At 59.6% G+C, this 13,820-nt stretch overlaps 1 protein-coding gene across 1 annotated transcript in view; it reads right to left on the reverse strand.

The window, feature by feature from the left end:
- The window catches only part of RYR1 (ryanodine receptor 1), a 180,050-nt gene that overhangs the window by 112,769 nt on the left and 53,461 nt on the right, over positions 1-13,820 (reverse strand). Inside the window, exons 24-27 of the mRNA XM_090129818.1 lie at positions 12,031-12,190; positions 9,268-9,415; positions 4,148-4,350; positions 1,943-2,117 (exon numbers count right to left, since the gene is read on the reverse strand). Coding sequence (XP_089985944.1) covers positions 1,943-2,117; positions 4,148-4,350; positions 9,268-9,415; positions 12,031-12,190 — 686 coding nt within the window. The remainder of the gene's footprint in view (positions 1-1,942; positions 2,118-4,147; positions 4,351-9,267; positions 9,416-12,030; positions 12,191-13,820) is intronic.

Below are 13,820 nucleotides of genomic sequence, written 5' to 3' on the forward strand. Positions count from 1 at the left end.
GTTAGGGGGTTATGGGGTCATTGGGGTCCTGGCCCAGGTTGAGGCGGGCGGCCTGGTCCAGCGCCAGGCTGCAGACCGGGACGAAGCCTGCGGGGTTATAGGGTCAGTTATGGGGTTATGGGGTTTGGGGGTCATTGGGGTTATGGAGGTTATGGGGTCATTGGGGTCCTGGCCCAGGTTGAGGCGGGCGGCCTGGTCCAGGGCCAGGCTGCAGACCGGGACGAAGCCTGCGGGGTTATAGGGTCAGTTATGGGGTTATGGGGTTTGGGGGTCATTGGGGTTATGGAGGTTATGGGGTCATTGGGGTCCTGGCCCAGGTTGAGGCGGGCGGCCTGGTCCAGGGCCAGGCTGCAGACCGGGACGAAGCCTGCGGGGTTATGGGGTCAGTTATAGGGTCAGTTATGGGGTCAGTTATGCAGTTATGGGGTTTGGGGGTCATTGGGGTTATGGAGGTTATGGGGTCATTGGGGTCCTGGCCCAGGTTGAGGCAGGCGGCCTGGTCCAGGGCCAGGCTGCAGACTGGGATGAAGCCTGTGGGGTCGGTTATAGGGTTATAGGGTCTGTTATGTGGTTATGGGGTCAGTTGTGGGGTCAGTTACGGGGTTATGGGGTCAGTGAGGTTATGGGGTCATTGGGGTCATTGGGCTGTGGGGTCGCAGGGCTGTGGGTCACAGCATTATGGGGTCGCAGGGTTATGGGGTCTCAGGTTTATGGGGTCGCAGGGCTGTGGGGTCTCAGGGTTATGGGGTCGCAGCATTATGGGGTCGCAGGGCTGTGGGGTCGCAGGGCTGTGGGGTCGCAGCATTATGGGGTCGCAGGTTTATGGGGTCACAGCATTATGGGGTCGCAGGGTTATGGGGTCGCAGGTTTATGGGGTTGCAGGGCTGTGGGGTCACAGCATTATGGGGTCGCAGGTCTGTGGGGTCTCAGGTTTATGGGGTCGCAGGTTTATGGGGTCACAGGGCTGTGGGGTCGCAGGGCTGTGGGGTCTCAGGTTTATGGGGTCGCAGGGCTGTGGGGTCGCAGATTTCTGGGCTTGCAGGGTTATGGGGTTGCAGGTTTATGGGGTCACAGGGCTGTGGGGTCTCAGGTTTATGGGGTCGCAGGGCTGTGGGTTCTCAGGTTCATGGGGTCGCAGGGCTGTGGGGTCTCAGGTTTATGGGGTCGCAGGGCTGTGGGGTCACAGGGCTGTGGGGTCACAGCATCATGGGGTCGCAGGGCTGTGGGGTCGCAGCGTTATGGGGTCACAGCATTATGGGGTCTCAGGGTTATGGGGTCGCAGGGCTGTGGGGTCTCAGGTGTACGGGTTCTCAGGTGTATGGGGTCACAGCATTATGGGGTCTCAGGTTTATGGGGTCACAGGGCTGTGGGGTCGCAGCATTATGGGGTCACAGCATTATGGGGTCGCAGGGCTGTGGGGTCGCAGGGCTGTGGGGTCTCAGGTGTATGGGTTCTCAGGTTTATGGGGTCACAGATTTATGGGGTCACAGATTTATGGGGTCGCAGGTTTATGGGGTCACAGCATTATGGGGTCGCAGGGCTGTGGGGTCGCAGGGCTGTGGGGTCTCAGGTTTATGGGGTCGCAGGGCTGTGGGGTTGCAGCATTATGGGGTCTCAGATTTATGGGTTCTCAGGTTTATGGGGTCGCAGCATAATGGGGTCTCAGGTTTATGGGGTCTCAGGTTTATGGGGTCGCAGGGCTGTGGGGTCTCAGGGTTATGGGTTCTCAGGTGTATGGGGTCGCAGCATTATGGGTTCTCAGGTTTATGGGGTCGCAGGGCTGTGGGGTCGCAGCATTATGGGGTCGCAGCATTATGGGGTCTCAGGTGTATGGGTTCTCAGGTGTATGGGGTCGCAGCATTATGGGTTCTCAGGTGTATGGGGTGGCAGCACTATGGGGTGGCAGCATTATGGGGTGGCAGCACTATGGGGCGCCCCTCACCGTCTCCCACGTCGAAGTCCCTGAAGGCCACCTCGGAGCCGGCGTCGCTGATGAGGACCTCGCCGTTGAGGGTGAAGCTGATGTGGCTCTCGCCCAGGTCGATCATGCAGCCAACCACGTCCCCCGCCTGCCAGCTGCGCCCAAACGCCTCCCCGCCCACGTGCCAGCGCTGAGCCTGGGGGCACGGGGGCACGGGGTCACGGGGGGGTCACGGGGTCATGGGGGGTCACGGGGTCACAGGGTCACGGGGGGTGATGGAGACATGGGGATCATGGGGAGTCACGGGTCACAGGAGGTCATGGGGAGTCACGGGGTCACGGGGGGTCACGGGGTCATGGGGGGTCACAGGGTCACGGGGGGTGATGGAGACATGGGGATCATGGGGAGTCACGGGTCACAGGAGGTCATGGGGGGTCATGGGAGTCATGGGGTCATGGGGGGTCACGGGGTCAGGGGGTCACGGGGTCAGGGGGAGTCATGGGGTCACGGGGGGTGATGGAGACATGGGGATCATGGGGGGTCACAGTGTCATGGGGGGTCACGGGGTCAGGGGGTCATGGGGTCACGGGGTCACGGGGGGTCACAGGGTCACGGGGTCATGGGTGGTCACAGGGTCACGGGGGGTGATGGAGACATGGGGATCATGGGGAGTCACGGGTCACAGGAGGTCATGGGGAGTCACGGGGTCACGGGGTCATGGGGTCATGGGGGGTCTCGGGGGGTCATGGGAGTCATGGAGGGTCATGGGGTCACGGGGAGTCACGGGGTCATGGGGGGTCATGGGGTCAGGGGGAGTCACGGGGTCACGGGGGGTGATGGAGACATGGGGATCATGGGGAGTCACGGGTCACAGGAGGTCATGGGGGTCACGGGGTCATGGGGGGTCTCGGGGGGTCATGGGAGTCATGGGGGGTCACGGGGGGTCACGGGGACAGGGAGGGTCACGGGGTCAGGGGGAGTCATGGAGTCACGGGGGGTGATGGAGACATGGGGATCATGGGGAGTCACGGGTCACAGGAGGTCATGGGGGCTCATGGGAGTCATGGGGGTCACGGGGTCAGGGGGGGTCACGGGGTCAGGGGGTCATGGGGTCAGGGGGAGTCATGGGGTCACGGGGGGTCACGGGGTCAGGGGGGTCACAGGGTCACAGGGTCACGGGGGGTGATGGAGACATGGGGATCATGGGGAGTCACGGGTCACAGGAGGTCATGGGGGGTCATGGGAGTCATGGGGGTCACGGGGTCATGGGGGGTGATGGAGTCGTGGGAGTCATGGGGGGTCACGGGTCACAGGAGGTCATGGGGAGTCATGGGGGGCCATGGGAGTCATGGGGGGTCACGGGGTCATGAGCGGTCACAGGGTCAGGGGGAGTCACGGGGTCACAGGGTCACGGGGGGTCACAGGGTCATGGAGGGTCATGGGGTCACAGGGGGTGATGGAGTCGTGGGAGTCATGGGGGGTCACGGGTCACAGGAGGTCATGGGAAGTCATGGGGTCACGGGGGGTCACAGGGTCACAGGGGTCACGGGGGGTCACAGGGTCACGGGGGGTCGCGAGGTCATGGGGGGTCACGGGGTCACAGGAGGTCATATATAGGGCCACCAGGTCATATATAGGGCCATGAGGGGATATAGGGTCGTTATAGGGTCGCCGTTATAGGGTAGCCATTATAGGGCCGTTACAGGGCGGCCGTTATAGGGCCGTTATAGGGTGGCTGTTATAGGGGGGACGTTATAGGGCGGCTGTTATAGGGCTGTTATAGAGTAGCCGTTATAGGGCCATTATAGGGCAGCTGTTACAGGGCAGCCATTATAGGGTGGCCGTTATAGGGGGCCGTTATAGGGCCGTTACAGGGCGGCCATTATAGGGTAGCCATTATAGGGCCGTTACAGGGCGGCCGTTATAGGGCCGTTATAGGATGGCCGTTATAGGGCCGTTATAGGGCGGCCATTATAGGGTAGCCATTATAGGGCCGTTACAGGGCGGCCGTTATAGGGCCGTTATAGGGTGGCCATTATAGGGGGCCGTTATAGGGCCGTTATAGGGCGGCCATTATAGGGTAGCCATTATAGGGCCGTTACAGGGCGGCCGTTATAGGGCCGTTATAGGATGGCCGTTATAGGGCCGTTATAGGGTGGCCATTATAGTGTAGCCATTATAGGGCCGTTACAGGGCGGCCGTTATAGGGCCGTTTGCGGGGCTGACCCTGTGGCCGTTGAAGACGTAGGCCAAGTCGTCGGCTCCCAGCTCGGTGTCGGGACGGACGTGGGGTCGCGCCCACCCCACGCGCATCTCCCCGGTGGTCACGGCCTCGAACTCGAAGTACCACTTCCCCGTCCGCACCGCGTAGCTCCGCTCCGCGCGGAAGATGCGCAGCTTTTCGGGGCCGTGCGGCGTCTCCTGAGCGGCTGTGGGGTCGGGGGGGGGGCGCTGGGGTCACCCCATAGGGCCGCCGCACAGCACAGATGGGAACCCCATGGGGCACCCATTAACTCACGTGGAAATCCCAAAGGGAAAACAGTGACCCCAAATGGGAACCCCATAGGGAACCCATTGACCCCAAATGGAAACCCATAGGGAACCCATTGACCCCAATGGAACCCACTGACCCCAAATGGAAACCCATGGGGCACCCATTAACTCACGTGGAAATCCCAAAGGGAACACAGTGACCCCAAATGGGAACCCCATAGGGAACCCATTGACCCCAAATGGAAACCCATAGGGAACCCATTGACCCCAAATGGAAACCCATGGGGGACCCATTGAGCTCACGTGGAAATCCCAAAGGGAACACAGTGACCCCAAATGGAAACCCCATAGGGAACCCACTGACCCCAAATGGAAACCCATAGGGAACCCACTGACCCCAAATGGAAACCCATGGGGGACCCATAGAGCTCACGTGGAAATCCCAAAGGGAACACAGTAACCCCAAATGGAAACCCGATAGCGAACCCATTGACCCCAATGGAACCCACTGACCCCAAATGGGAACCCATAGGGAACCCATTGACCCCAAATGGAAACCCATAGGGAACCCATTGACCCCAATGGAACCCACTGACCCCAAATGGAAACCCTATAGGGAACCCACTGACCCCAAATGGAAACCCCATACAGAACCCATTGACCCCAATGGAACCCACTGACCCCAAATGGAAACCCCATAGGGAACCCATTGACCCCAAATGGAAACCCATGGGGGACCCATTGAGCTCACGTGGAAATCCCAAAGGGAACACAGTGACCCCAAATGGAAACCCCGTAGGGAACCCACTGACCCCAAATGGGAACCCCATAGGGAACCCATTGACCCCAAATGGAAATCCCATAGGGAACCCACTGACCCCAAATGGAAACCCCATAGGAACCCATTGACCCCAAATGGAAACCCCATAGGGAACCCACTGACCCCAAATGGAAACCCCATAGGAACCCATTGACCCCAAATGGCACCCACTGACCCCAAATGGAAACCCCATAGGGAACCCATTGACCCCAATGGAACCACTGACCCCAATGTCACCCATTGACCCCAATGGCACCCACTGACCCCAAAGGCACCCACTGACCTTGAAAAGGCACCCAGTGACCCCAATGGCACCCAGTGACCTCAAATCCTCCCACTGACCCCAAAAGGCACCCACTGACCCCAGTGTCACCCAGTGACTCCAAATGGCACCTATTCAACCCAAAGGCACCCGGTGACCCCATTGTCACCCAATGACCCCATTGTCACCCAGTGACCCCAGTGACACCCACTGACCCCAATGGCACCCAGTGTCACCCACTGACCCCAATGGCACCCAATGACCCCAATGACACCCAATGACACCCACTGACCTCAATGTCACCCACTGACCCCAGTGTCACCCAGTGACTCCAAATGGCACCCAATGACACCCAATGACCTCAATGTCACCCACTGACCCTAGTGGCACCCACTGACCCCAATGGCACCCAATGACCTCAATGTCACCCGGTGACCCCAAATGGCACCCAGTGACGCCGGTGTCACCCACTGACCCTAATGTCACCTAGTGACCCCAATGGCACCCAATGACCCCAAATGGCTCCCATTGACTGTGATGGCACCCACTGACCCCAGTGTCACCCAGTCACCCTAGTATCACCCATTGACCCCACTGACACCCACTGACCCCAAAGGCACCTATTCATCCCAAAGGCACCCAGTGACCCCAAATGGCACCTATTCATCCCAAAGGCACCCACTGACCCCAATGGCACCCACTGACCCCTAATGGCACCTATTCTTCCCAATGTCACCCAGTGACCCCAAATGGCACCCAGTGACCCCAAATGGCTCCCATTGACTGTAATGGCACCCAGTGACCCCAGTGACCCCAATGTCACCCGGTGACCCCAAATGGCACCCAGTGACCCCGGTGTCACCCAATGACCCCAATGTCACCTAGTGACCCCAATGGCACCCAATGACACCCAATGGCACTCAATGGCACCTCTTCATCCCAAAGGCACCCGGTGACCCCAAATGGCACCCAGTGACGCTGGTGTCACCCAGTGACCCCAATGGCACCCAATGGCACCCACTGACCCCAAATGGCTCCCATTGACCGTAATGGCACCCAATGACCCCAGTGACCCCAATGTCACCCGGTGACCCCAAATGGCACCCAATGACCCCAATGGCACCCAATGGCACCCAGTGACCCCAAATGGCACCTATTCATCCCAACGGCACCCAGTGACCCCAATGGCACCCAATGACACTCAATGACCCCAAATGGCTCCCATTGACCGTAATGGCACCCGGTGACCCCAATGTCACCCACTGACCCCAAATGGCACCCAATGACCCTAATGTCACCCGGTGACCCCAAATGGCACCTATTCATCCCAATGGCACCCAGTGACCCCAAATGGCACCTATTCATCCCAACGGCACCCAGTGACCCCAATGGCACCCAATGGCACCCACTGACCCCAAATGGCTCCCATTGACCGTAATGGCACCCAATGACCCCAGTGACCCCAATGTCACCCGGTGACCCCAAATGGCACCCAATGACCCCAATGGCACCCAATGGCACCCACTGACCCCAAATGGCTCCCATTGACCGTAATGGCACCCAGTGACCCCAATGGCACCCAGTGACGCCGGTCCAATGACCCCAATGGCACCTAGTGACCCCAAATGGCTCCCATTGACAGTCATGGCACCCAATGACCCCAGTGACCCCAATGTCACCCGGTGACCCCAAATGGCACCCACTGACCCCAATGGCACCCAATGACACCCACTGACCCCAAATGGCTCCCATTGACCGTAATGGCACCCGGTGACCCCAATGTCACCCGGTGACCCCAAATGGCAGCTATTCATCCCAAAGGCACCCAGTGACCTCAGTGTCACCCGGTGACCCCAAATGGCACCCAATGACCCCAATGGCACCCAATGACACCCACTGACCTCAATGTCACCCACTGACCCTAGTGGCACCCACTGACCCCAATGGCACCCAATGTCCTCAATGTCACCCGGTGACCCCAAATGGCACCCAGTGACGCCGGTGTCACCCACTGACCCTAATGTCACCTAGTGACCCCAATGGCACCCAATGACCCCAAATGGCTCCCATTGACTGTGATGGCACCCACTGACCCCAGTGTCACCCAGTCACCCTAGTATCACCCATTGACCCCAATGACACCCACTGACCCCAAAGGCACCTATTCATCCCAAAGGCACCCAGTGACCCCAAATGGCACCTATTCATCCCAAAGGCACCCACTGACCCCAATGGCACCCACTGACCCCTAATGGCACCTATTCTTCCCAATGTCACCCAGTGACCCCAAATGGCACCCAGTGACCCCAAATGGCTCCCATTGACTGTAATGGCACCCAGTGACCCCAGTGACCCCAATGTCACCCGGTGACCCCAAATGGCACCCAGTGACCCCGGTGTCACCCAATGACCCCAATGTCACCTAGTGACCCCAATGGCACCCAATGACACCCAATGGCACTCAATGGCACCTCTTCATCCCAAAGGCACCCGGTGACCCCAAATGGCACCCAGTGACGCTGGTGTCACCCAGTGACCCCAATGGCACCCAATGGCACCCACTGACCCCAAATGGCTCCCATTGACCGTAATGGCACCCAATGACCCCAGTGACCCCAATGTCACCCGGTGACCCCAAATGGCTCCCATTGACCGTCATGGCACCCAATGACCCCAGTGACCCCAATGTCACCCGGTGACCCCAAATGGCACCCACTGACCCCAAATGGCTCCCATTGACCCTAATGTCACCCGGTGACCCCAAATGGCACCTATTCATCCCAATGGCACCCACTGACCCCAATGGCACCCAATGACACTCAATGACCCCAAATGGCTCCCATTGACCGTAATGGCACCCAGTGACCCCAATGTCACCCAGTGACCCCAAATGGCTCCCATTGACCGTCATGGCACCCAATGACCCCAGTGACCCCAATGTCACCCGGTGACCCCAAATGGCACCCACTGACCCCAAATGGCTCCCATTGACCGTAATGGCACCTGGTGACCGCAATGTCACCCGGTGACCCCAAATGGCACCCAATGACCCCAATGGCACCCAATGGCACCCAGTGACCCCAAATGGCACCTATTCATCCCAAAGGCACCCGGTGACCCCAATGTCACCCAGTGACCCCAAATGGCACCCATTGACCCCAATGGCACCCAATGACACCCACTGACCCCAAATGGCTCCCATTGACCGTCATGGCACCCAATGACCCCAGTGACCCCAATGTCACCCGGTGACCCCAAATGGCACCCAATGACCCCAAATGGCTCCCATTGACTGTAATGGCACCCGGTGACCGCAATGTCACCCGGTGCCCCCAAATGGCACCCAATGACCCCAATGTCACCCGGTGACCCCAAATGGCACCTATTCATCCCAATGTCGCCCAATGACCCCAAATGGCACCTATTCATCCCAACGGCACCCAGTGACCCCAATGGCACCCAATGACACTCAATGACCCCAAATGGCTCCCATTGACCGTCATGGCACCCAATGACCCCAGTGACCCCAATGTCACCCGGTGACCCCAAATGGCACCCAATGACCCCAAATGGCTCCCATTGACCGTAATGGCACCCGGTGACCGCAATGTCACCCGGTGCCCCCAAATGGCACCTATTCATCCCAATGGCACCCAATGACCCCAATGGTACCCAATGGCACTCAATGACCCCAAATGGTTCCCATTGACCCCAATGTCACCCGGTGCCCCCAAATGGCACCCAGTGACGCCGGTGTCGCCGCGCACTCACGGCTCTCCTGGTCGGGCGGCTCGATGTTGTAGCCGTAGCCGATGAGGGTGCGCACGGCCTGGCACAGGCTGTCCCTGTTGGTCTTCTTGGTGCGCTCGTCCAGCAGGTTGTAGGGCACCAGGCGCGGGTTGCGCTTCTGCTTGATGTCCTGCGGGGGGTGGGGTCAGGGGGTGTGGGGTCAGTGGGTGTGGGGTCAGTGGGATATGGGGGCAGTGGGATATGGGGTCAGGGGGGTGTGGGGTCAGGGGTTTGGGGTCGGGGGGGTGGGGTCAGGGGTGTGGGGTCAGGGGTGTGGGGTCAATGGGGCTGCTGGGTTATGAGGTCAGTGGGGTGTGGGGTCAGTGGGATACGGGGTCAAGGGGGTGTGGGGTCAGGAGTGTGGGGTCAGGGGATGTGGGGTCAGGGGGATATGGGACAGGTGTGGGGTCAGGGGGGTGGGGTCAGGGGGGTGTGGGGTCAGTGGGGCCGTTGGGATACAGGACAGGTATGGGGTCAGTGGGGTGTGGGGTCAGGGGATATGGCGTCAGGGGTGTGGGGTCAGGGGTGTGGGGTCAGTGGGATACGGGGTCAGGGGGGTGTGGGGTCAGGGGGATTTGGGGTCAGTGGGGTGTGGGACCGGTGTGGGGTCAGTGGGGTATGGGGTCAGTGGGGCCGTTGGGATACAGGACAGGTATGGGGTCAGGGGGTGTGGGGTCAGGGGTGTGGGGTCAGGGGGGCCATTGGGATGTGGGTTCAGTGGAATATGGGGTCAGTGGGGTGGGGTCAGGGGTGTGGGGTCAGGGGTGTGGGGTCAGAGGGGTGTGGGGTCAGGGGGGTGTGGGACAGGTGTGGGGTCAGGGGGTATGGGGTCAGTGGGGCCATTGGGATATGGGGTCAGTGGGATATGGGGTCAATGGGGTGTGGGGACAGTGGGATATGGGGTCAGGGGGGTGTGGGGTCAGGGGGATTTGGGGTCAGTGGGGTGTGGGACCGGTGTGGGGTCAGTGGGATGTGGGGTCAGGGGGTGTGGGGTCAGGGGTGTGGGGTCAGTGGGATATGGGACAGGTGTGGGGTCAGGGGGTGTGGGGTCAGTGGGATATGGGGGCAGTGGGATATGGGGTCAGGGGGGTGTGGGGTAAGGGGCTGTGGGGTCAGTGGGGCTGTGGGCTCAGTGGGGTTTAGGGTCAGTGGGGTTTAGGGCCATTGGGATGCGGGCTCAGTGGGGTTTAGGGTCAGTGGGGTTTGGGGCCATTAGGATACGGGCTCAGCGGGGTTTAGGGCCATTGCGATATGGGGTCAGTGGGGTTTAGGGCCATTGCGATATGGGCTCAGCGGGGTTTAGGGCCATTGGGATATGGGCTCAGCGGGGCTGTGGGGTCAGTGGGGTTTAGGGCCATTGCGATATGGGCTCAGTGGGGTTTAGGGCCATTGGGATATGGGCTCAGCGGGGTTTAGGGCCATTGCGATATGGGGTCAGCGGGGTTTAGGGCCATTGCGATATGGGGTCAGTGGGGTTTAGGGCCATTGCGATATGGGGTCAGCGGGGTTTAGGGCCATTGCGATATGGGGTCAGTGGGGTTTAGGGCCATTGCGATATGGGCTCAGCGGGGTTTAGGGCCATTGGGATACGGGCTCAGTGGGGTTTAGGGCCATTGCGATATGGGGTCAGTGGGGCTGTGGGCTCAGTGGGGTTTAGGGCCATTGCGATATGGGCTCAGTGGGGTTTAGGGTCAGTGGGGTTTAGGGCCATTGGGATGCGGGCTCAGCGGGGTTTAGGGCCATTGCGATATGGGGTCAGTGGGGTTTAGGGCCATTGTGATATGGGCTCAGTGGGGTTTAGGGCCATTGCGATATGGGCTCAGCGGGGTTTAGGGCCATTGCGATATGGGCTCAGCGGGGTTTAGGGCCATTGCGATACGGGGTCAGTGGGGTTTAGGGCCATTGCGATATGGGCTCAGCGGGGTTTAGGGCCATTGCGATATGGGGTCAGCGGGGTTTAGGGCCATTGCGATATGGGCTCAGTGGGGTTTAGGGCCATTGCGATATGGGCTCAGTGGGGTTTAGGGTCAGTGGGGTTTAGGGCCATTGCGATATGGGGTCAGTGGGGTTTAGGGTCAGTGGGGTTTAGGGCCATTGGGATGCGGGCTCAGTGGGGTTTAGGGCCATTGTGATATGGGCTCAGTGGGGTTTAGGGCCATTGCGATATGGGCTCAGCGGGGTTTAGGGCCATTGCGATATGGGCTCAGCGGGGTTTAGGGCCATTGCGATACGGGGTCAGTGGGGTTTAGGGCCATTGCGATACGGGGTCAGTGGGGTTTAGGGCCATTGCGATATGGGCTCAGCGGGGTTTAGGGCCATTGCGATATGGGGTCAGTGGGGTTTAGGGCCATTGCGATATGGGCTCAGTGGGGTTTAGGGTCAGTGGGGTTTAGGGCCATTGCGATATGGGGTCAGTGGGGTTTAGGGTCAGTGGGGTTTAGGGCCATTGGGATGCGGGCTCAGCGGGGTTTAGGGCCATTGCGATATGGGCTCAGCGGGGTTTAGGGCCATTGCGATATGGGGTCAGTGGGGTTTAGGGCCATTGCGATATGGGCTCAGCGGGGTTTAGGGCCATTGCGATATGGGCTCAGCGGGGTTTAGGGCCATTGCGATATGGGCTCAGCGGGGTTTAGGGCCATTGCGATATGGGGTCAGTGGGGTTTAGGGCCATTGCGATATGGGCTCAGCGGGGTTTAGGGCCATTGCGATACGGGCTCAGCGGGGCTGCGGGGCCTCGGGCGCCACCTGCACGATGCTGTAGGTCCAGCCCTGCTGCACGCGGTCCCTGGCCCACACGTTGTGCGCGTTCTCCGCCAGCCGGTCCACCAGCGTCAGCTGCGCCGGCGTCAGCCGCACGTGCGCCAGGTCCAGCGGCGCCGGCTTGTAGCCGTTGCTCATGGCGTAACTGCGGGGCGCCGCCGCGTCACGACCAGCCCCGGCAACGGGGCGTCCCATAAAGGCGGGACCCATGGCATCCCGTAAAGGAGGAACCCCGGAACAGGGGTCCCATAAAGGAGGGGGGTCCCATGACATCCCGTAAAGGAGGAACCCCGGAACAGGGATCCCATCAACGGGGCATCCCATGACATCCCATAAAGGAGGAAGCCCATAAAGGAGGAATCCCATGAAATCCCGTAAAGGAGGAACCCCGGAACGGGGGTCCCATGAAGTCCCATAAAGGAGGAATCCCATAAAGGAGGAACCCCGGCAACGGGGCATCCCATAAACGGGGGTCCCATGACATCCCGTAAAGGAGGAAGCCCATAACGGGGGGGGATCCCATAAAGGAGGGGGGTCCCATGACATCCCGTAAAGGAGGAACCCCGGAACGGGGATCCCATAAAGGAGGGGGATCCCATAAAGGAGGGGATCCCATAAAGGAGGGGATCCCATAAAGGGGGGGATCCCATAAAGGAGGGGGATCCCATGACATCCCGTAAAGGAGGAACCCCGGAACAGGGGTCCCATGAAGTCCCATAAAGGAGGAATCCCATAAAGGAGGAACCCCGGCAACAGGGCATCCCATAAACGGGGGTCCCATGACATCCCGTAAAGGAGGAACCCCGGAACAGGGGTCCCATGAAGTCCCATAAAGGAGGAAGCCCATAAAGGAGGAATCCCATGAAATCCCATAAAGGAGGAATCCCATAAAGGGGGGGATCCCATGACATCCCGTAAAGGAGGAAGCCCATAAAGGAGGAACCCCGGAACAGGGGTCCCATGAAGTCCCATAAAGGAGGAAGCCCATAACGGGGGAATCCCATAAAGGAGGAAGCCCATAACAGGGGAATCCCATAAAGGGGGAACCCCATAGAGGGGGATCCCATGACATCCCATAAAGGAGGAACCCCGGAACGGGGATCCCATAAAGGAGGGGGGTCCCATGAGATCCCATAAAGGAGGAAGCCCATAAAGGAGGAATCCCATAAAATCCCATAAAGGAGGAAGCCCATAAAGGAGGAATCCTGGAACGGGGATCCCATAAAGGAGGGGATCCCATAAAGGGGGAACCCCATAAAGGGGGGGGATCCCATAAAGGAGGGGGATCCCATGAAGTCCCATAAAGGACGAAGCCCATAAAGGAGGAATCCCATAAAAGGGAGGATTCCATGAAATCCCATAAAGGAGGGGAACCCCAGAACAGGGACCCCATAAAGGGGGAACCCCATAAAGGAAGAAGCCCATAAAGGGGGGGATCCCATAAAATCCCATAAAGAGAGGAATCCCGGAACAGGGACCCCATGAAATCCCATAAAGGAGGAATCCCATAAAGGGGGGGGATCCCATAAAGGAGGGGGATCCCATGAAGTCCCATAAAGGAGGAATCCCATAAAGGAGGAATCCCGGAACAGGGATCCCATGAAATCCCATAAAGGAGGCAGTCCCATAAAGGGGGGATCCCATAAAATCCCATAAAGGAGGGGATCCCATAAAGGGGACCCCAAATAGGGACCACTCAAACTGAGACCCTCCAATCTGAGACCCCAAATGGGGACCCCTCAAAGTGAAGCCCCCAAATACGGACCCCCCTGGAC

Source organism: Phasianus colchicus, chromosome 38, assembly GCF_987193195.1.
Source record: "Phasianus colchicus chromosome 38, bPhaCol1.hap1.1, whole genome shotgun sequence".
NCBI classification, from domain to species: domain Eukaryota; kingdom Metazoa; phylum Chordata; class Aves; order Galliformes; family Phasianidae; genus Phasianus; species Phasianus colchicus.